Source organism: Eurosta solidaginis, chromosome 2, assembly GCF_040869045.1.
Source record: "Eurosta solidaginis isolate ZX-2024a chromosome 2, ASM4086904v1, whole genome shotgun sequence".
Lineage (NCBI taxonomy): Eukaryota > Metazoa > Arthropoda > Insecta > Diptera > Tephritidae > Eurosta > Eurosta solidaginis.
This window is the reverse complement of record NC_090320.1, coordinates 272,189,902-272,214,499: the sequence shown is the minus strand read 5'-3', so window position 1 is coordinate 272,214,499 and position 24,598 is coordinate 272,189,902. Positions and strand designations below refer to the sequence as shown.

The 24,598-nt window shown below is 42.4% G+C and overlaps 1 protein-coding gene across 2 annotated transcripts in view; it reads right to left on the bottom strand.

The window, feature by feature from the left end:
• Positions 1-18,008: 18,008 nt before the first annotated feature.
• Positions 18,009-24,598, bottom strand: part of LOC137240993 (RNA-binding protein 5-A-like) — a 50,078-nt gene continuing 43,488 nt past the window's right edge. The window contains exons 8-13 of one of the 2 annotated variants that reach the window (XM_067768095.1): positions 24,352-24,466; positions 23,965-24,201; positions 21,711-22,211; positions 18,799-19,675; positions 18,490-18,736; positions 18,009-18,420 (exon numbers count right to left, since the gene is read on the bottom strand). In XM_067768095.1, the coding sequence (XP_067624196.1) occupies positions 18,307-18,420; positions 18,490-18,736; positions 18,799-19,675; positions 21,711-22,211; positions 23,965-24,201; positions 24,352-24,466 (2,091 nt within the window). In that variant the 3' untranslated portion in view covers positions 18,009-18,306. The remainder of the gene's footprint in view (positions 18,421-18,489; positions 18,737-18,798; positions 19,676-21,710; positions 22,212-23,964; positions 24,202-24,351; positions 24,467-24,598) is intronic. The other variant, XM_067768096.1, reaches the window with a different exon arrangement.

Below are 24,598 nucleotides of genomic sequence, written 5' to 3'. Positions count from 1 at the left end.
GGTACAAGAATTATGAACTGTACGAGCCTTACCACTCCCCTGGAAGGAGCAGGTGAAAAACGATTTAAATTCCCTTGGTGTTACCAATTGGCGCCGGTTTGCAGAACAAAGGAGCGATTGGAGTTTGCTTTTCCGCTCAAAGTGGCACTTTTAAGCAAGAATGAGTTGAACCTACGCTAGATTTCGAAGCTGCCAGTGATTTGGCCGCCGATTCTTTTTTTGATGACATCAAGTTCCTTGTTGTTGTTGTTGTGGTGATAAGGAAACTCCCCGAAGGCCTTGGGGAATGTTGTCGAGTTGATGGTCCTTTTCCGGATGCAGATCCGGTACGTTCCGGTACCAAGCCCGACCATCTCGGGAACGATTTGTTATGACCACATGCGACCTTCTAGGCCATCCCGCCCTCCCACCCCCTAGATCCATGAGGAGTTCGGGGTCGCCAGATCCTCGGCTGTTAATGGAACAGCGTTCACCACGGATGGGTGAGGTTGACAATTGGGTTTGGCGAAGCTATGTATTGCGCTGGTACCACGTTTGGTTTTGAACATATCAGTGAGATTCTTCCTAATTCGGACTTTGCGGTCTCAAAACTAGTCCACAACTAGCTCTGCGGGAGTTTTCCCCCACTTACGATGACTTCTTTTCTTTCCATTCTTGCAATCCCTAGAAATTTTAAAAAGTGTTCCAAAACGAGTTTAGATCTACGCACTTACATTTTTCAAGGGTTCATTAAATAGTATGTGATCTCTTTTCAAAGGCGACCTGTCTATTACGTTTGCAATTCTAGATGCAACTTCCACGCATAGTATGATAGTGATCCGAGTAGCTGTAATGCCTACAATAGCAGGCACATCAAATTCGCTGAGTCTCTGTGATCGATTTGTTTTATTTCGGTCCATTTCTTTAAAAATTTGTGGTCATAGCGTTACTAGAGAATCATAATCAGGGGTGGGCGTGAGCTTAGCACCTGCTAAGCGATCATATACATATACGATGAGCAAGAGCACAACGATTACTTCGTCAAAATCAACAACAGCTCATTTAGTTTCATTTTGAGGCACGCGCGCTTAAAACAGTCTAGACAAGAATGCGTGTGATAGGTGCTCACTGTACAAGCGCTGAAATCACGGTTGCCACTTTTGGTCCATTTGGACCAAAAATGGTCCCTTCCAAACCCATTCGGTCCACTGGTGAATTTTTTTTCGATTTTGGTCCTTTTTAGGCATTAGCCACGATTTTGGTACTTTTCTTCCTTTTTCACTGAGGGTTAAAATTGACAACTCTGCCCACATCATTTGGCACACTTTCATTACACATATAATTTTCAATTTACTTATGTATATGGAAATCTTACCACAAAAATTGCCCAGTCAATAAAATGTAGCAGACCAATGACATTTCATAGGAGATATTTTAGGCGAGGCATTAATAAAGTGATGGATCTAGGGGCAAAAAAAAAACATTACACGGACTTATCAGAAAAAATTCTTGTTTTAGTATTCAGATATTTCGATCGTTTATCAAACACTTTTCGTGATGGATTTTTTTCACTAGTAGAGATAATTTTTCTCAAATGCACTTGTGCCTCTAAGAAATTTGGCAGGGCCTTCCACTGTTTGAGCCATTACGATGGCCGTCGAGTTAAGATTTGAATTGAAAACTAAGTAAAATGATGAAATTTCAAAATTTCTTACAAAGAAATCCTATGTGAAAATTTCAGGTGTATTGTGGTGTTAAGGCACGCCGCATACTTGAAAACTAAGTAGCTTGGCATAAGAAATATTTTAACTGTATGTAAGGCAGGAATACTTCTTTAAAGCAGTAACTTTATAAATTATTAACGAATCGCGATTGAACAAATTTGATGCAAATGTAAAAAAGATTTGATTTCGAAAGTGTTTTGTGTTTTATTCTCGTAGGTATAGAACCCCATAAACTTCAATAACAACGCTGTTAACTAATTTCTAGTACCTACTTAAATGTAATCACATTCCGTTATTGCACAGTTGAAACTTTTAAGACGTTGGAATTTAATCTGAAGCCTGGGGCTAGATTCAGTAAATGAAGGTTTTTCAAAAATCACACTTACTAAATCTAGGCGTTGGTATGAAATTTCAACGTTCAGGGGAAAAAGTAAGCATCATTTATGATTTACTGTGTGAGGACCCAAATCCACCGGCTTTGGAGCCCACACATTCGAACCTACAAATATTTATCAAAACTCATTAAAACGTGTATAAATCCTACTTGCATTATAATGGATTTATACATATAGCATGTAAAATGTACAAAACTGAATTATATGAATTAAATTTACACATACAAAATAATCATTTTTGAATTACCCTAATATACATGCAAACATTCATGACAACATCTAATTTCTTCGTTTAAATAATTGTCTCTGCCCGCATACGGTAAATATTTTGGTTGAACATTATAATTTCCACAGATAACCCATAACCGGCTGGAATTTTAAATAATGCTGGGAATACAGCAATGCAATAAGCAACACACATAAGCTCCCATTGGAAGAACACCAAAAACATACAAACATACGTATACCAAGCCATTGCGACCAAGCACAGCAGGCATTAAAGCGAACCGTCGGGGCGGACATCGCACAAAGAGAAACGAAAAAATGCAATGTACTAGGAAGCGGTCACGTTAGCCATACCAACAACACAGCGTGGGTACTAGACACAAGTTACCTACGAAGGGCAACCAACTCGTCGACAACAAGACCCAATAAGCAAGCAGCAGAGGGAAAACAAAAATAACTATGCTAGCTAACTGGAGATGCGTACCAACGAACTCACATGTTAGGGGGAGCAGTACAAGAGGCATTTTTACATACGCAATTTGGAGATAAATACTTATAATGCGAGATATGGGTAGAATAATACAGTTAAATGTAAGATACCTTAAGTAAATACATATAATAAGTAAAATTTATTGTTGTAGGATAACTGTCCACCTGCGCGTGGATAAGTATAAAAGGGCGACTAATTTCGCGAATTGAGACAGTAGCCAGCTAGGTATAGTAGCCTGCTAACGCCTTGTTTAGCGGTGAATGGGACTCCTGGGATTTTTCCATCTCACGAGTTCTTTATTTTAGCAACTTTGGGGGTTTTTCCAACCCCATCGTTAGAGGGATTGTGGTGGTTTTTCCACCTCCGCAACCTTCAGAAAGAGCAGGGTATTCTTAAGCTATATACTCGGTGGGGGTTTTACCAACTCCACCGACTGGGAGGAAGTGGTGGTTCTCCACCTCCACTTTCTTTACGAAGTAGTCTGAGATTTTTAGTTTAAGCGTAGTCCCGGTGGGGGTTCTCCCAACCCCATCGGCGTAGAACCGACGGTGGTTTCCCACCTCCGTCGCCATAGCTTTAAGGGTAGTTTGAATATTTCGGAATAAAGAGTTTATAACGTTTCTTTTTAACAACAAAACGGGATCTTTCTCTTTAAAAGGAGACGATAGGGATTCTTCTCTAATTCCACAGGGATCCTGGACGGACTGAGCATACCCCGGCACAAGGAAAAGTCCGTCACAAATGGCGCCCGAGCAGGGACTCTGAATACATAGAGTCACATGGCAAACAAGTAACAATACGAGGATAATCACTAGTGGGGTACAATCAACAAGAGGATAACAGGTGGTTAAATCACAGGAAGATCACACAAGGGAATTCAGAGTAGACGCGCACGATGTCGCACGCCAACGTAATGGACCGAGTACGTAAGTGGGGTCTGAAATATGACGGTGGGAAGGACCCGCTATGTTTTATTGAACGGGTGGAGGAGCTGGCCGACAGTTACGAAGTTGGTCGCGATTCCATCCCACGAGCGTTACCTGAGTTGCTGAAGGACAAGGCCTTGGTGTGGTACCGGAACAACAACAGGCAGTGGCAAGAGTGGGAAGCTTTCAAGAAGGACTTTCTAAAATTTTTCCTGAGCTCGAGGTATTTCGAGAAGCTAGAGGACGAGATCCGTCAGCGTATGCAGCGCGCAGGTGAGCAGTTTAAGGATTACGTTTTATCGTTACAGGCACTCATGCGTCACGCTGACTACAACGGCGAGCAGAAGCTGAACCGGATTTACAGAAATTGTCGACGAGAGTACCAACTTTACATCAAACGGAGCGAGTTCACCAACTTAGAGGAACTGGTAAGCATGGCCGAGGATTACGAAAACATCTTACCGGAGAAAGAACCGCTAAGGCCGGCGGCGAAACCTTTTGTGCCGCGACGGCCAACCGAGCATTATCAATATATACACGAAGATGAGAAGCAAGGAGATCGGAGAACGGAGGCGCAACGACAAGCGAGCACGCCAGAGCATGCGACGACACCACGCCAAGGGCCCATCGATCCACGGAACGCATGCAGGCGATGCGGGGAAAGCGGACACTACGCACATGGGTGTCGAAAAGAACGAAGGGATTTCTGCTGGCAGTGTGGCCGAGTAGGTATACTAACGCGTGACTGCTGTCGTGGACAGCAGGGAAACGGGCAGAGACCCCATTGGTATCGAGGGGTGGCGTCTCAACAAACCCAACCTCGTACTCAGTAAGTACATTTAGGCAGACCCAAGGGCGAATCTTGGCTGCAGTAACCCTGGATGGAGAGGAAGTCATGGCGTCAGTAGATACGGGGGCGACACGAAGTTTCATCAGCGAGAAGACAGCGGCGAAAATAGACGCACGGAAGCTCAAGAAGATACATACACGAGTGGTGATGGGCGATGGCAGCGCAGCATGGATAGCGGAGGCAGTGGACGCAGAGGTAAAACTGGGGGATCAAGTGCATCAGAGTGAGTTGTTAGTTCTGCCTGGGTTAGTCGACAGCGTGGTGATCGGGACAGATTATCTGGCAAAGGCTAAATTTGAGCTGAGGTGTGGCAACGAAACAATGACGTTACGAGCAGAAGAGAGAGCGCAGGAGATGGTGACGTGTACAACCATGATGGAGGACGAAGGTAGCGCAAGTATCGAGAAAGACGTGAGGAGTGACGTTGCGGTGAGTACGTTTCTAAAGCGCGAATTACAGATTTTCGAAGAGATGACAGGAGTATCCAACATTGCCACGCATAAGATAGTGATGCGAGGTGACCGTCCAATCAAACAGCGGTATTTCCCTAAGAACCCAAAGATGCAGGAGATCATAAACAAGGAGGTAGACGAGCTAATAAAGAAGGGTTGCATCGAACCATCCTACAGCCCACACAGTGCACCAATAGTTCTAGCCTGGAAGAAGAACGGCAAATGGAGACTCTGCGTTGACTATCGGCAGCTCAACGCTCGCTCAGTGCCAGATGCGTACCCACTCCCAAGAATACAGCATATCTTAGATAGGCTACGTAGCGCGCGTTTTATCAGCAGTCTGGACCTCAAAAATGGTTATTGGCAAATCCCGATGGAAGAAGATAGCAAGAAGTATACAGCATTTACCGTGCCCGGCCGAGGGTTGTATCAATGGAAAGTAATGCCGTTCGGTCTACATTCCGCTCCGGCTACGTTTCAGCGAGCACTCGACCGTGTTATTGGCCCAGAGTTGAAACCAAATGCGTTTGCCTACCTGGATGATATCATCATCACCAGCACAACTTTGGAAGAGCATATAAAGCACCTAGGGGAAGTATTTCGGCGGCTACGGAGGGCGAATCTGAAGATCAACCCAGAGAAATGTGAGTTTTTTAAGAAAAGTTTGAAATATCTAGGACACGTCGTCAGCGAGGAAGGGATACACACGGATCCCGACAAAGTTGCGGCTATCAAGGAGCTGACGCCACCACACAACATACGAGAGTTAAGGCGATTTCTGGGGATAGTTTCTTGGTACCGGAGGTTCGTACCCGACTTTTCACAAGTTGCGCACACACTGACGTCAATGTTGAAGAAGGGAAGTAGGTGGAAATGGTCCGAAGAACAACAGGCGGCATTCGAAGCGTTGAAGAATGCACTAATACAAGCACCAGCACTAGCTTGCCCAGATTTTACGAAAAGATTTCGATTACAGACAGACGCGAGCGATTATGGTCTCGGAGCAGTTCTCACACAGGGGTTGGATGACGAAGAGCGAGTAATAGCGTATGCTAGCCGCCGGCTGAATAAAGCCGAGATGAACTACTCACCAACTGAGAAGGAATGTTTAGCAATCGTGTGGGCAATAAGGAAAATGAGACCGTATTTAGAAGGGTACAATTTCACGGTTATCACCGATCACCTGGCTTTGAAATGGTTGAACGCGATCGAAAGTCCGTCAGGCCGGATCGCTCGATGGGCGCTCGAGTTACAGCAGTATTCGTTCGACGTGCAGTATAGGAAGGGCAAGATGAACGTGGTCGCAGATGCACTGTCGAGGCAGCCACTGGAGGAACAGCTGGGTAGCCTTACGACACATGAAGAAAGTTTGAGTTGCAAGTGGTACACGTCAAAGATGGCTGAAGTAACGAGGACACCAGAGAAGTTTCCCGAATACGTCATAGAGAAAGGAAGACTATACAGACGAATTGGAAGTCAAATGGATGGTGAGGATGCGGTACCGTGGAAGTTATGCGTACCGAAATCGGAGAGGCGAAGAGTGCTTAACGAGATTCACGACACACCAAGCGCGGGGCACTTGGGGATACGGAAATCCATCGCGCGTGCAATGATGCGGTATTACTGGCCTGGGATGTTCAGGGACGTACGGAAGTACGTGCAACAATGCCACGCATGCCAAGTCTACAAACCCAGCCAGCAAAAAGCTGCAGGTAAGATGCTAACGCAGATTTCAGATGAACCTTTTGCTACCGTTTGTGCAGATTTCGTTGGACCACTCCCTCGTTCGAAGCATGGTAATACGATGGCATTAGTTTTCGTGGATAAATTCTCGAAATGGGGAGAGATCATATCAATACGGAAGGCGACGACGGAGAATGTGATCAGAGGTATGAGGGAGAGGATTTTGGCCCGATTTGGCGCGCCAAAAATTCTAATCACAGACAATGGAGCACAGTTCACAAGCAGGAATTTCAAGAAGTTTTTACAAGAAGCCGGCACAAAGCACCAGCTAACGGCACCGTACACACCGCAAGAGAACCCGACGGAGAGAGCGAATCGTAACATCAAGAGGATGATAGCACAATTCACTGGGAAGGAGCATAAGACATGGGATGAGTTGTTGCCAGAGATGACACTAGCACTGAATACGAGCGTATGCGAGTCAACAGGCTACAGTCCAGCATTCGTGGTACAGGGTAGGGAACCGAGGATCCCCAACGCCCTCTACGATGAGCAAACACTTGGCACAGGCGAGGAGAAGGTGGCTCTCAGTGAAAAGATGGCGAAAATGCGAGAGGTATATCAGATGGCACGTCGTAGACAACAGCAAGCATCAGCGGAGCAGGCAAGGCATTATAATTTACGTAGGAGGCAATGGCAACCGGCGGTGGGCGAATTGGTACTAGTAAAGAGCATCAGCTGTCCAAGGCAGTGGACAATTTCGCAGCAAAGTTAGCACCAAGATACAGTGGGCCTCATCGTGTAACGAACTTCGTATCGCCCGTAATCGTCGAGCTAGACAAGGTGCATAACGGCAAAAGGAGGACGGCACACATAAGCGAGCTAAAAGCATACCATCAAGCGACAGTCGAAGAAGAAGCAAGTCCAGAAACAGAAAGAAGAATACGTTCACCCCGCGAACGTGGTAAGTCAAAAGCGCCCCGCCAAGCCCCGAATGGGGGCATCACCGAAGTTCCCATCGGGGAACAAACGAGACGACCGACGACGATAGCAACAACACAACGCGCACCATCATCAGCATCGTGTAGTAGAAACTCGAACCAACATTCCACCGAGATATCCACCGAGGAACACACAGAGCAACTGGCCGTAGTAAGAGCAACGCCACGCGCGCAAACAGTCCAGGTCACGGAAGAAGATCAGACGGATTACAGCACGGTAGCGACGTGGGCTTCACTAGCACTCGCCAATTCAGGTGCAAATGGTTTCGGAATCGAACACGCAGACATAATCAACAACCAACAGGTGGTAGATGAAGACCGGAGTGGGTGGCACACAGCACGAGCGCAAGCCCCAACCCTAGACAACGGGATCCTGACGACGATGAACTACGTCAACCACATAGCCAGCCAATGCTATAACCTGGTGACGGAATTCTGCATAACATTTCATTTTAGAACAAGACCCAGATCGCGAGAGATTACCCTATAAATAACGCAAGTATTGACCGCTACGGGAAATTGAATTTTACAATAGTGACAGTTAGTCACATTACGGCAGGTGAGGAGAGAGCGTGAGGACCCAAATCCATCGGCCTTGGGGCCACACACGCAAAACCACATTTTTTCAAATTTTACAATATTCAAATTTACCGACATAATTTTTTTGAAATACCCTAATGTACATATACGTATAACTTTGAATTTACATTCGTATATTGGTACATCATCATTCCGCAGCAGTAGGACCGGCCTGGTAACGGTAACCCTGCTTACGGCAGGTGAGGGGAGAGTGTGAGGACCCAAATCCACCGGCTTTGGAGCCCACACATTCGAACCTACAAATATTTATCAAAACTCATTAAAACGTGTATAAATCCTACTTGCATTATAATGGATTTATACATATAGCATGTAAAATGTACAAAACTGAATTATATGAATTAAATTTACACATACAAAATAATCATTTTTGAATTACCCTAATATACATGCAAACATTCATGACAACATCTAATTTCTTCGTTTAAATAATTGTCTCTGCCCGCATACGGTAAATATTTTGGTTGAACATTATAATTTCCACAGATAACCCATAACCGGCTGGAATTTTAAATAATGCTGGGAATACAGCAATGCAATAAGCAACACACATAAGCTCCCATTGGAAGAACACCAAAAACATACAAACATACGTATACCAAGCCATTGCGACCAAGCACAGCAGGCATTAAAGCGAACCGTCGGGGCGGACATCGCACAAAGAGAAACGAAAAAATGCAATGTACTAGGAAGCGGTCACGTTAGCCATACCAACAACACAGCGTGGGTACTAGACACAAGTTACCTACGAAGGGCAACCAACTCGTCGACAACAAGACCCAATAAGCAAGCAGCAGAGGGAAAACAAAAATAACTATGCTAGCTAACTGGAGATGCGTACCAACGAACTCACATGTTAGGGGGAGCAGTACAAGAGGCATTTTTACATACGCAATTTGGAGATAAATACTTATAATGCGAGATATGGGTAGAATAATACAGTTAAATGTAAGATACCTTAAGTAAATACATATAATAAGTAAAATTTATTGTTGTAGGATAACTGTCCACCTGCGCGTGGATAAGTATAAAAGGGCGACTAATTTCGCGAATTGAGACAGTAGCCAGCTAGGTATAGTAGCCTGCTAACGCCTTGTTTAGCGGTGAATGGGACTCCTGGGATTTTTCCATCTCACGAGTTCTTTATTTTAGCAACTTTGGGGGTTTTTCCAACCCCATCGTTAGAGGGATTGTGGTGGTTTTTCCACCTCCGCAACCTTCAGAAAGAGCAGGGTATTCTTAAGCTATATACTCGGTGGGGGTTTTACCAACTCCACCGACTGGGAGGAAGTGGTGGTTCTCCACCTCCACTTTCTTTACGAAGTAGTCTGAGATTTTTAGTTTAAGCGTAGTCCCGGTGGGGGTTCTCCCAACCCCATCGGCGTAGAACCGACGGTGGTTTCCCACCTCCGTCGCCATAGCTTTAAGGGTAGTTTGAATATTTCGGAATAAAGAGTTTATAACGTTTCTTTTTAACAACAAAACGGGATCTTTCTCTTTAAAAGGAGACGATAGGGATTCTTCTCTAATTCCACAGGGATCCTGGACGGACTGAGCATACCCCGGCACAAGGAAAAGTCCGTCACAACTGAATTTGCTCATAGTTCGGCTACACCAAAACGCAAATTTTTGAGCCTTTCTTTACTAAAACCTAACTGCGCTGTACATTTTATTTCTTTCCAATTAACAACATAATGCTGGAACTAAGAACTTTGTCAGCAAAACTACATTCAAAACGTATAGCTAGTGAAGGCATAGACTTATCCTAGAAGTTTGAAAATATAATACCTAAAAGTAATGTTTTTGTTTGTGCAGTTTTAATTAAGTCTCCTATCGCTAAGTTTATTAAAAGTTTGTATAGGAAACCATGGAAACATCCTGAAATTTTATATTTATCAATGAATACGACATTAGGGCCGTTCCATTGGTTTATCGAGCTCTGGCTCTGGCTCAAATCTCATTGGAACGATCTAGATCAACTTTATGAGAGCTGGCAGCACTAATATAAAACATCTGTTTTGTAGAAAATAAGAAGAAACGTACACAAAATTTTAAGATACTGATAGAATTATTACCATTTAAATAGTTTCGCACGTAAGCAAACTGTTTATTTTCCTTACATCATCTTCAAGTTGTTTACTCTTTCAGTGTTCTTGCTTTTAAATATGGCGAGATCTTTTATGTATACACAAATGTACACGTATTTAGTTCAGTGCTACAATGGCTCAACTATATGGTTGGCTCATCTCACCAGCTGATTTTATTTTTTTCATTTCACTGGAGTAGGGATTGTCAGAAGGAGATGGCAAACTTAAAAAGAAACCAACGAATTTACAACATTTTCTTACTACTTACAAATGCTGCTAAGTTTTATGTTTTCATTCCATTCCATTCGTCTAACACCATCACGCTAATTTTGGCAATGTGAACAAAGGTATGTTATTGCTGTAGAGATGAGCCAACCATATAGTTGAGCCATAGTGCTACCAACTCAAAAGTGGTTAGCTGTCAAAAAATCTACTACAGAAAACGAATCGAACAGAACTGCTATACGGATCAGAAATTGAACCAGATAAATATCAGGATAACAACGTTGTTGTTGCATTTGCATGTTAAATTTCTATCCGTATCTCGCTCAAGTCTCAATGGAACGTAACTATTGATTCTCATTTTGATATTCAACATTATTTATCATTTGAAACAAAATATTTTCTCGACTTTTTCTCAAACGTCGATCTTCAACTTGAAAATAATTTGAGACATACTTGAAAATTTGTTTCTCTCAAATGTTTGAGAAAACATTAATTCTCAGTTTGATATTCAGCATTATTAATCATTTGAAGCTAAATATTCTCTCAACTTTTTTTCAAACGTTGTTCCTCAACTTGAGAATGGTTTGAGATATACTTGCATTTCGTTCCATTCTGATTGAAAACCATCGATATCATGGAATATTTTCGTTAATAATAATGTGAATACTTTTTGCGCCAATGTGTCTAAATTTTAAAGTACATGAAACCCCAAAATAAAATAAAACATAGTACAACATGCTAGTGTTGTTGATAGTGCCGTTGATAATTCGTCGATCTCTAATTTACATGGTAGGTTGAACTGGCCGGTCCATGAGGACCTCACATAGACTGATTGAGTCCGTAGTGTTACCAGACGTTTGTTTTAACGACCAAACTGAAAAACCCTATCAAAAACCAGGACCTATGTTATAAAATAACTCCGTCCTCTTGGCAAATACTAGAAGCTTCCTAAGACTTAAGCCACTTGCTGCTTCTAGATCTGACAGCTGTATCACTCCTAATAGCTGGAGTCTTAGCCTGGCAAGTGCAGGGCACGAGCACAGAACGTGCTCGATCGTTTCCTCCTCCAACCCGCACTTCCTACATCTGCTATAACTGACCAAGCCTAATTTAAAGGCATGTGACGTCAGAAGGCAGTGTCCAGTCAGAATACCCGTTATGAGTCTACAGTCCTCTCTTTTTAATGATAGTAGCAACTGTGTTTGTCTAAGGTTGTCAGACCTACACATAATCTTAGACACTTTACAGCCCCGTGCTTGAACCCACGCCTTTCCCGCTTGGTCGATCATGTGTACCTCTCGCCTTCGCTTAATCTCGCCCAATCTAATTGGGACATCTACGGAGCAAGCTTCAAGAGATGCGCCCTTTTTAGCTAGTTCGTCCGCTTTTTCAATTCCCATCTATTCCCATATGCCCTGGGACCCAATATAGATGTATGCTTCTCCCTGTCCCGATTCTCTCCAGAGACTGCTTACACTCTAACACGCATTTAGATGCTGTGTTATGCGAGATTATTGCCTTAATTGCTGCTTGACTGTCAATATAAAAGTTAACACGGTTACAGCTTAAGCTATTCTCTTCCAGGGTTTCTACTGCCTTGGTTACGGCTAATATTTCCGCTTGGAAAACGCTACAGTAATCCGGCAGCCTGTAGGATCTGCTTATTTCCGGATCAGCATAGTATACCGCAGACGCTACTCCTTCCAATACTTTGGAACCATCGGCGTACACATGTATCGCCTCGTCCGCCATTTGCGCACCCTTGCGCCAACCGTCCACCTCTATTGTGGCTTTAAGATCTCCCTCGAAGCGCAGATAGGGAATCATGTAGTCTGTTCGTCTTGTGATTGATGACGCTATACTACTATGGCCATATGGTCGGCGCTCAAGCCGCCCCGAAGCACCGAGCCTGGTTGCGGTCGTTAACGCTTTGTTCTTTGCTACCAGGTCTACAGGTGGGATGTGCAGAATGGCATACAGTGCAGCCGTCGGGGTTGTTTTAAGGGCTCCCATAATGCTAAGCATCGATAGTCTGCATAGCCCCTCTAATTTTTTGAGGTATGTTGTTTTTTGTGTGGCTTTCCACCAAACAAGAACTCCATAGTATATAATAGGGCTTACAATCCCTGTAAAAACCTAATGAGAAAGAGAGGGCGATAGGCCCCACGTACACCCCAGCGTTATTTTACATGCATAGAGTGCCGTTGAGGCCTTCTTGACCCTCTCGTCCACGTTGAGCTTCCATGACAGCTTACTGTCTATGATGATTCCTAGATATTTTATGCAAGGTTTCTCCTGTAAGGTCTCCCCTCCTAACTTAGGCCTGGTCCAATTTGGGACCTTGTACATCTTTATAAACAAGACCATATCCGTCTTCTCCGCATTGACTTTCAACCCGACATTAGATGCCCAGGTATGAATATCCCGAAGCGCCCGATCCATCAAAGAACTAATCGTCGGAAGGCACTTTCCACTTATGACAATTGCAACGTCATCTGCGTAAGCCGTAAGTTTTACGGGTCCCTCATCGAATTGCCTGAGCAGTTGGTTGATGACCAGCGTCCACAGCAGAGGTGATAGCACCCCTCCCTGCGGCGTGTCCCTGTCCACTGATTTCGTGGCCTCGTACAATCCCCATTGTGATGTAATCTTTCTGCAATTTAACATGCAGCCGATCCATCTGATTAAGGCAGGATGTACTTTAATGTAATTAAGACCATCCATAACCGCCCATTTTGCAACATTATTGAAAGCCCCGGCAATGTCCAAGAAGACTCCTAGAGCATACTCCTTATATTCCAGGGATTTCTCTATGCTTATTACCACCCTATGCAATGCGGTGTCTACCCACTTGCCTTTGGTGTACGCATGCTGTGTTGTGGAGAGCAGCTTTTCATCCACGTTGAACTTTATGTACACATCTATCAGCCTCTCAAAGGTTTTGAGCAGAAATGATGTTAAGCTAATAGGTCTATAGTCTTTGGGATACACGTGACCGATCTTCCCCGCCTTTGGTAGAAAAGCTACACGAGCAGTTCTCCAAGAGTGCGGTACATGATTCAGTCTTATGCACCCATCGAATATTATTTTAAGCCATTCCACGACCGCCCTACTTGAGACTTGTAGCATGGCCGGGAATATACCTGGCGATTTAAACTTAGAAAACGTCTTCACTGCCCACTCGATCTTGGTATCGGTCACCAAGCCCGGCACTACTAGCTCGGTGATCGAAGTGTGAGTGATGTCTGCTGGCTCTTCTAAACCGTCTCCCGATGGGAAATGTGTATCGAGAAGCACCTCAAGGGATTCCTCACTATTACGTGACCATTCCCCGTTCTCTTTCTTTATTAGTCCCTGGACAATGTTTCCCTTTGCTAGAACTTTTTCAACCGTGCTGTTTCGCCGGAGCACTCTATGTCCGTACAGAAACTTTTCCATGAGTTTCTCTTCGCCCTGGTAATTTCACGCTTGTAGATCCTCAGTAGATCCCTGTACTCGTCCAGACACGCTTCGCTTTCCGCGGTCTTTGCGAGCTAAAACATTTCTGTTACCTATCTTCTTAGAAGACTCAGCTCATTGCTCCACCATGGCAGCTTTGCTTTTCCTCTGAATCTTCTTAGAGGGCAAGCTTTGTTATACGCAGTCATAAGCGTCCTTGTTAGGAATTCATTCGACTCCTCCAGTTCCTCTACATTAGCAACCTCTTTGGGTTGTCCCAGTTTTGTTTCTACATGTTTCTGGAAATTAGTCCAGTTCGTTGACCTAGGGTTTCTAAAGGTTCCTCCCTTCTCTACCCTCTTTAGGGGGATGCTGAAGCTGATATACGCATTGTCGGAGAAGGATGGTCTATCAAGAACCATCCAATCATACCTTGATATATCACGCTCCGAGCTCAATGTAATATCCAGAACATTGCTGGATGTTGGACCAATGTATGTAGGGACATTTCCCCTGTTGGCTATCTGCAAATTGGTTTGCAGGACGTAACAAAACAGAGATTCGCCTCTATCGTTCGTATCTGCTCCTCCCCACGCATTGTGGTGCGCATTTGCATCTGCGCCTATGACCAACCGCCCTTTGCGCCCTTCCTCCTGTACTAGCCTTTTGCACTCCATCGGTGGAACCTCCGCAGCATGGGCCATGTAGCAGGACGCCAGGATAAATGCCTACTTATTCTTTTACTCAACGGCCACCGCTACGAGATCCTCAGTGGTGTAATTAGGCAGCATATATGAATGCAGCTGTTTCCTTACCATTATTACAGCTCGCACCTGTCCTTCCGTTTGCGCGTAGTAAACGCCAAACCCGCGCGCGCTAAGTCCAGAAACCTTTCCTCCCGATGAGAGCCACTGCTCCTGGATCAGCGCCACGTCAAAGGAACCATCCTCAAGGGTTAGGAGGAGCTCGCTCGACGCCACTTTACTGTGTTGGAGGTTTATCTGTAGGACTCGCAGCACCATTGAGCTGTTTGTCCCCTTCCAGCAACTTCGTCTTGACATCGTCGTCCTCCCCTTGCCTTTTTGGTTAAGAGTATTCGAGGCCCCCTTCAGCCTCTCGTGACTGTTATGCCGAGTGTTCCTCTGTGCGAGTCACAGCACCATTTAGCGGTTGGTCCACTTCTAGCACGTTCGTGGTGACGTCGGGGACCTCCACCTGTCTTTTTTCCCTTAGGCTTTTGAGGTCCTTTTCGACTTCGGCCACCTCTAGCGTGTTAGGGTTTTTATCCTCGGGACTTCTTTTCCTGAGTCGCAAGTAAATTTTGCCAGTGCCAAAGGACATTTTGCCAAGCTGCGTGTGCAAAATATCCTCCGCCTGCTTGTTTATTTGGAAGATGTAGAACGGACCATCCTCGGTAGGCCGAGATACAGTAAGTACCTTCCAATCCTGTATCGCTATGTTCGGATTCTGATTCTGCAGAAGTCGCAGTGTATCCTCCGACTTCATCACGCATGGTATCCATACCTTAACTTTTGGCACCGTGGGGATTTGCGCTTTATCCACCACCTCAAACCGCGCGTTCGTGCCTTGCCTTTGGAGGTTTGGAACCACTTCCTCCAGCCACCGCAAGCTCGCGATGTTGTCGCACGCTATCATCTTCACACCATTATACCATCCCCCGAATCAAAGGTTGGAAGGGGCTTACTTGGTTGTTCCCGCATCATCTTAAGCATTAAGCTAATAAGCTCCCTTTCCACAGATCTCCACCTTTCAGTAGTCATTTGTCCGAAAGGACCGCTACGATCAACCAGCGCCACAGTCAGTGACTGCTTTGCCACATCACTCATCTTCTCGGGAAAAGCAGGAGTCTTAGTGTTATCTCTCTTTGGCACCTCCGAGAAAGCCGGAGTCTTAGCGTTAACTCCCTTTAGCGCCTCCGGGAAAGCCGGAGCCTTAACATTATCTCCCTTTGGCTTATCTCCTACTTCGGTAATTGGAACTTCCCTCTGACTCGCAGCTTTCGAGGTAGTTGGTACCTCGCTATTGGAGCCCATCTTACAGCTTTGGGCCTACTTGTCTTGTCTATGCGACTGCCCTGCCTCGCGGCTCTAGGACTGGGTCCTTTCTGCCTCTTTAAAGCAGGCTTGTCGCCTTCCGTTGCCTCTTCATTCTGCCATTCGACGTTTCTTCCTCCTCGTACCGGTTGCAGAACGGTGGGTTTCTCGTAGCAAACCTTTTGAACTGCCTTCGACCTACTTCTACCGCTTCATGGGCCCATTCCAAGCGCTCGATCTCCACTTCTGTCGGGTCGACCACTGCTGCCAAGCGTTGTACAATTCTTAGTGCTGCACGGTACTGCAAGAGAGCTCTTTTACTTCCTCTGCTCCGTACCCTTCTCCACTCTTCTACTCCGTTTTCATTTGTGTGCTTCTCCAACACGGAGTTCATTGAATAAGCACTACTCTCACTCCCCGAGTCCGACGCATCGCTTAATTCGTATTTGTCGTCCTTGGATTGCGACTCAGTCCTCCTCTTTACATCGTCCTTATTACAATCAGGTAATGAGTCGTTCATCTTGGTCGTACGACCACCTGCCCGACAAGGTGGGCTCAGCGGTCCAGTATTATATACAGGGAAAGAACCGTCCGCCACAGCAACGCCCCTTACTGTGGTAAGGCCATTAATACTTCCCGAGGTGGCCCGGTATCGGGAAGGCTCCGTTCGAATACAGCCGAATTTATCCCCTGGCTGCAAATCGTCCAATAGGCACGGCCCGCATAACACCTTGGATTAGGGGGTTGGCAGTTCTTGGTCACCGACATCCCGCCGCCCTCCTATGACCGAAATGGCGTAGATATCAGTCCTAAACAGCTCCGCCTCATAGTCGGGCGCTATGGAGTTCGGCTAAGCCCTCACATCAACGACAAGGTGCCTACCCTAGTGAGGGTCTAATTTACATACTTTAGCTGGAAAAGTAAACAACCGATTTTATTGAGTTGAAGTGAAAAAATAAGGAAGTATTTATACATTTTTAAACGGTTTTATTTAGCTTGAGTTGACAGGCTGCACGGCCGTTGTGGACGAATCTTGTAATTAAAAGTAAAGTAACTTCCCGATAAGCTACAAGCTTGAAACTTGGAATGTAGTTCAGAACCCGATGACAATGCAATAATAAGAAAAAAATCGCCGCTAGGTGGCGCAAATATCGAGATATTCGCAAATTCGCATTTGTGGTCCGATTTGGCTCATATTTGGAACACATAATACATGCAAGAATAGAAATCGACCTATGATGCCCGATTTGGCTCATATTTGGAACAAATATTGCATACAGTCCGGTAGAAGTGACATCAAAATATTTTGGAGTTGGAGGAGGGACAAGCATACATGGCGCAGAGTCGAGTAGAGTCTTTGGATGGATTATATATTGAGGACTTAGGTTGTAACAAATTGTCAGGAAAGATTCCTTGTAATAATGAGTCACTAAATGAACTAAATAGAATGAGAAATAATAGGCAATTAAATAAAGACTAAAAACTTGAAAATAAAATAATTTAAAAAAATTTTTTAAGTTAAACGGAATCCATTTCGTTCCGCTTTATTCTCGTTTGAGAAAAAGCTGAGAATCCAAAACATCTCAATTTGAAAAAAAGAAAAATTCCATAATAAAAATGTGCCTTTTAGCTTGAGAGTGCTATCAACGGTTATTTGAAATGCATTTGAAAACTAACGTTTGAAATGTGAGAAATGGACTGATTCTCAAATGTATCTCAAACTGAGAATTGACGAAAATGTTTTTTGGGAATAATCGAAGGAGTCACACATCACGCACAAAATCCCTGTGTATGACACATGTGGTGGTTTTTGTAATTTTATTTTTTTCTTTTTAAATTCTTTTGTTTTTCGTAGCTGATACGTCGCTATTTCAAATAAAATTCAAACTTATTTATTTATGACTATGATTATTCTTTTTGAATATACATTTAATTACCGAGAGAATAATGTACAAATATTCAAAGATAATCACTGTACGCCTTTTCGGCAAATAATTGAAGACCTTTTTATAGACACATTAGCTATTTATAAAATGTGTCAATGCACTTAAACACAGATCGTTTTTAATATGAACTGATTTGAATAGAAAACTTATAATAATAATAATCACGCAAAACTATTATACAATGCGTTCAAATTTTGAACTTCAAAATAAATGCTTAAACAAGCAAAAGAATCAGACGGATTCATAGCGTGATTTCATCATTTTCTTTATATAGGTTTTGTAGTCTTCACCGGGTGAAATGCCAGCTTTATTACCCAATCCTACAGAAGACGAGCGTGCTTCCGCCTTTAAAAAAAAGCATAATCAAATATATTGCTGAACATGCGTACTATAAGTGCTGTATTTTAAACTAACCTCTATAATGCTTGTACGTCCTTGATTTTTGCGTCCAAGTCCTTGTCCTTCAGACCAACCCATTTTTTGTAACAAACGACTGCCAACATTTGTGGAACTTATCGGCATTGGTGGCGCTTCTGCATGCGATGTTTGACGCGCTGCCATGGATTTCATTTCCAATGCAAAACGTTCACGAGTACGATTTGTAACAGGTGGATCACTTTCGCCATATTTTTGGCGACGCTCTTTTGCGCGGTCTCTATAACTGTAATGCGTAAAATGTTTGTTAAATATAAGCAGCATTAAATATGTAAAAAAAACACTTACGATAAAGCTGCATTGAATGAATCAGCGGAAGTGCTAGCGCTAGATGCTGTGGCTGCGGCTGCGGCTGCGGTTGCGGCTGCACGCGACATATTGAATTTTTGTAAATTTTCTTTATGTAAATTTGACATTTTTAAATGCTTTTGTAATATATCCAAAGATTGAAAACCGCGTTTACACAAGAGACATGTAAGTTTCTGAAAATCAACATAATCCTTTTCACTAGCTTCACCGACAACAGATGCACCCAATGCCACAGTTGACGGACCAGCATGTTCATCATCCGAATCAGAAGCATATGCTGTAAGTTTGTTATTACTCGTCGCTGTTGCTGGCATATAATCAACTAATTTAGGACGTTCTTTCTTCTCCAAAATTGAAAAACCAACATCGGCATAACCACTCGATGATTGTGCGCTAGAGCCCGCTGAGCGTCCGGCTGGTTCATCGCCACGCGAAGGCAATATAGGTTGCGGCGTTGCTACAACTGTATAATCTTTCTTTTGATTCAATTGCTTAGCCCACTTTTCCATATCCTTAACTATTTTTTTAGCAACCTTAACTTTATCATGCTTATTTGTTGAATCCTTTTTATCTTTCTTTTCTTCGTCAGCATTCGGCGCTGCAGTAGTAGCAACAGTTGCCGCGGCCGCTGCTTCCCCCTTTGCCGCATCCTCTTTTATGGCATCCTCTGCAGCCGCAGTTGTAGCAGCTGGTGTTGCCAGCACATATGTACTCTTACGTTGATCCCAATATAGGTAAGCGCCCGTTTCACTATTGTAGTAATATTGCGAATGTGCATCATAGTACAGACCAGTTGTGGGATCATAATAATAACCTGAAGTTTCATCATACTGATACAACGAGACATCGGGTGTGGCTGAGTAAGAAATACATAAAAATATAAGTTAAGTATTCTCAAGTAAATTAACTTTTATAATGTAATAATTTTTTACAATAAATTGGTAACATTTCGCAAGACGGTGCACCACCTAATTTTTATCAAAAACAAGTAAGGAAGGCTAAGTTCGGGTGTAACCGAAATTACGTACTCAGCTGAGAGCTTTGGAGACAAAATAAGGGAAAATCACCATGTAGGAAAATGAACCTAGGGTAACCCTGGAATGTGTTTGTATGACATGTGTATCAAATGGAAGGTATTAAAGGGTATTTTTAGAGGGAGTGGGCCATAGTTCTATAGGTGGACGCCATTTAGGGATATCGTCATAAAGGTGGACCAGGGCTGACTCTAGAATTTGTTTGTACGATATGGGTATCAAATGAAAGGTGTTAATGAGTATTTTAAAAGGTCGTGGGCTTAGTTATATAGGTGGGCGCCTTTTCGAGATATCGCCATAAAGGTGGACCAGGAGTGATTCTAGAATTTGTTTGTACGATATGGGTATCAAATGAAAGGTGTTAATGAGTATTTTAAAAGGTCGTGGGCTTAGTTCTATAGGTGGACGCCTTTTCGAGATATCGCCATTGTGACTCTATATTGTGTTTGTACGATATTGGTATCAAATTAAAGGTATAATGAGGGTTTTAAAAGGGAGTGACCCTAAGTTATATATGTGAAGGCGTTTTCGAGATATCGACCAAAATGTGGGCCAGAGTGACACAAAACATCATCTGTCGGGTACCGCTAATTAATTTATATATGTAATACCACGAACAGTATTCCTGTCAAGATTCCAAGGGCTTTTGATTCCTCCCTGCAGAACTTTTTCATTTTCTTCTACATAATATGGTAGGTGTCACACCCATTTTACAAAATTTTTTCTAAAGTTATATTTTGCGTCAATAAACCAATCCAATTACCATGTTTCATCCCTTTTTTCATATTTGGTATAGAATTATGACATTTTTTTTCATTTTTCGTAATTTTCGATATCGAAAAAGTGGGCGTGGTCATAGTCGGATTTCGGCCATTTTTTATACCAAGATAAAGTGAGTTCAAGTACGTGAACTAAGTTTAGTAAAGATATATCGATTTTTGCTCAAGTTATCGTGTTAACGGCCGACGGTCGACTGTGTATAAAAACTGGGCGTGGCTTCAACCGATTTCGCCCATTTCCACATAAAAGAGTTATCGTCATAGAATCTATACCCCTGCCAAATTTCACAAGGATTGGTAAGGATTTGTTCGACTTATGGTATTAAAAGTATTCTAGACAAATTAAATGAAAATGGGCGGAGCTTTATCCGTCTTTGGTAATGAATTATCGCACCTTTTCGGTTTTTCGTAATTTTCGATATCGAAGAAGTGGGCGTGGTTATAGTCCGATTTGGTTCATTGCAAACAGCGAACAAAGATGAGTGCCCAGGAACCTACATACCAAATTTAATCAAGATACCTCAAAATTTACTAAAGTCATCGCGTTTATGGACAGACGGACGGACGGACATGGCTAAGTGAATTTCTTTTTTCGCCCAGATCATTTTGATATATAGAAGTCTATATCTATCTCGATTAGTTTACGTCGTTACGGATTACCGTTATGCGAACAAAATTAATATACTCTGTGAGCCCTGCTCAGCTGAGTATAATAATTGGTCCAAATTTCCATGTGGTTGTTATATTTTGCCAGATTTCTTGCAGAAATGTGTTCTGCGCGGATACAATTTTGATCCCCAAGCAGGTGTTGGACCCACCCAGGGTTATTTTTATAAATCGAAAGGTGTTCTGTGCAATACAAGCTATGGGTTTTGGCCCTGATTTCGGACCCTCTCGGGGTCATGTTCTGGTTTTTTGTAAATATCTTTCGACAGAAATAAAATCTGCAATATCCGCTTTCGAATTCCAAAACGGTGATCGAAACGCGTCTTTTGATGCCCCCTTTTTTAATTTTTGCTAAAAATTAGGTAGTTCACCGTCTTGTAAAACGTTACCCATAAATTTTATAATGTCTTACGATAAGTCTTGCCATCATTTCCTCTCGGCGTTACGATACTCTTCAATGCTAAAGCAGCTTTTGCCGCTGCTGCGGCTGCAGCTGCAGCAGCCGCCGCTTGTGTTGCTGTCGTTTCAATGACGCTCATTTTCTTTTGTTTACGTTGTATTGCCGAGAGTGCTACAGCCGCACCAGAATTTGCTGATGTTTCAGCTAATTGTGCAGAGCTTGGCAAATTGCCATAATGACCTTTACTTATTTCACCAACATAATAGTCGGTATAGTATTTCAAATATTGTGCATGTTCAGCTGGTGTTGAAGCGTATATGGCGGCACTGTATTCAGCTAAACGCGGCACATCAGCCATTGTATATTCTGCAGCTGTATTAAGACCTGAGGAAGCTATCATTTCAGCAGCTGTCATAGGGCCAATAGTAGGCGGCGGAGGTGCAGTTGGTATTGATTCGGTTTTCTTGGGTACAATTTGTCGATTCTCATGATCAATACAATAGGTGACGATTACTGAAGAAGAAATGTGATAATTAATATAAGTTGCAAACCAAAACGCAATAATTGACTCATAAAAAGTTTCTAGATAAATGAGAAAAACCTCCGTGTTAAATGGAGCCATATTTTCAAACGATACCTATGATATTATAGCAGTTATGGAAAAACGCACATGCAGCCAAAAAATCACATTTATCGGACATCTAGATTTGAAGTTACGACAGAAAGTCGTTGTTTGCAATTATTGCGTTTTCGTCTGAAAAAATTTACTTATTGCGTTTTGGTTTGAAATCTTCTGGAATTAATGCGTTTTGGTTTGGAAGTTATTGCAGTGTGTTCACTTTGGTGTAAACAGTTTTTGTTATTTAGTTGAAGCATGTGTACTAGGGCGGGTCAAATTGTATGGGGAAAAATGGGGGAAAAAACTTCAGGTTCACATCCAGTTTCTGAATAATCTATGGGTCATACTGAGTAATATTGTCCATGGGACCATAGGTCTGAAATGAATTTCGAGCCTCCCTAATTTTGTTAGAAAATTTTATATCCCAATCCAAATCCGAATTTTACATTTATTTTCATGTGTTTTATTTGTGAGAGCCGCTATTCGTCCCATGGACAATATTACTCAGTATGACCCATAGATTCAGAAACTGGATGTGACGTTTTAACAGTAAATTTGACCCACCCTAATGTGTACCATTTTCGTCATATTAGTTCTCCAATATGTAGTACATGTTCCAGCTCTAGTATTGCTTGTGAATAGTCCATTCAATATTTTTTATGATTTTTTGGAAAGCTCTCGCCCGTAGGTGTTCCATGGAGTACTATGAAGGAGTGTTCCGAGCTGAAGTAATTGATCCTGGCCCAGGACATCGCAATGTAAATTGCACCATATTTTTTTATACGTATGAGGATGGAGTACTCGTATACCCTTAAATATTCTTAAAGCAACCTTAAGGAGTATACCGGTACTCCACAAATTATCCCCATTCATATAACAAAATTTGCAAGGCAAAAATTGTTAGAATTGTATGAAATTATTGCGTTTTGCGATGAAACGTATTTTTTGCAGGGGCTGAACCTGTTATTCCTTTTATAATATAATTCCTTGCAAAACTATTAATTTTGGACTTTAAATATAAAAATTATTTTCGGATTTTTATTTTTTGATAAGTCGTTTCTTTGTTATCAAGCCGGACTGCTATTTTGGCCTTAAAAACTAGTTCTATCGGACTCAAAAAAATAAAAAATACAAATTTTTAATTCGGATAAGCCGTTTCTTTGTTATCAAGCCGGACTTTTATTTTGGCCTTAAAAAATAAGTCCGGATTTAACTTTTATTTTTAAAAGTCTGAGTTTAACTAGTTCTATCGGACTCAAAAAATAAAAATAGAGATTTTACTTTTATATGTGGACTTTTATGGAAAAAGTTCGAAAAATAAAAAGGATGCATGATTCGACATGATATTGCTATAGGGATACCTGGGAACTCAAACATTTTCACATAGGACAAATTTTTTACGGGGACTTTTTCGACTCCGAAAAAAAAATTATTATTATTTTCCGTCCCTGATTTTTTGGAGTGTTCCAGAGAGGCTATATTTGCTGTTTTTTACTTGCCATAAAGGTTATTGCATAGGATTTAAAAAAGTGAATTTAAATCCCACCAACATCTCAAAAAAAGTTAATGATGCACTTATTGCGTTTTGTTTTTGAACTCCTCATATAAGATTGTGTACTAACTTAATAAAATTAACATCAAACTTACATTGTCGATTATCAATTTCCAACGGTGGATCCAACGTTTTCAAGGACGTATACAGATTCATCGAATCAATTAAACTATCAAAATTCAAATAACAAATACCACGTGATGTCTGCGTTAATGTATCGCGACTAACGAGTATTTTCGTTATTTTGCTCGCCAACTCCGGTACATGCTGTTGCATTGCAGTGAGTACAGTCTCTTCTGTGGTTAATGTATCCAAATTGCGTAACATAATCTCTGCATTGAAGTATTGGATTGGGACAGAGTAGAATTTTTAGTTCAAATCAATATTAAGGCTATATACATATGTATGCGTTAAGCTTATTTTAAAATTTGCATTCATTAGTTTGCTTAGATTAATTTGTTTAATATAATATATGTAAGTACTTTTGGTTAAGATGTTGCTAACTTCTTCGCTACCCTCGCCAATTTTTTCACAATCCTCACGTGTGGCATAGCATTTGAAACATACATCGCGTCGTTTAAAATTCAAAACGCCACACTAAAATTATATTTAAAGAAAAATAAAAAAAATATTATATTTGAGAGAAACACTCATATACATATGTATATGAGACTTTTCACGTCAAGTGTTCGCACTCGAAAAACTTGACATATCCAAAATCCACCATAG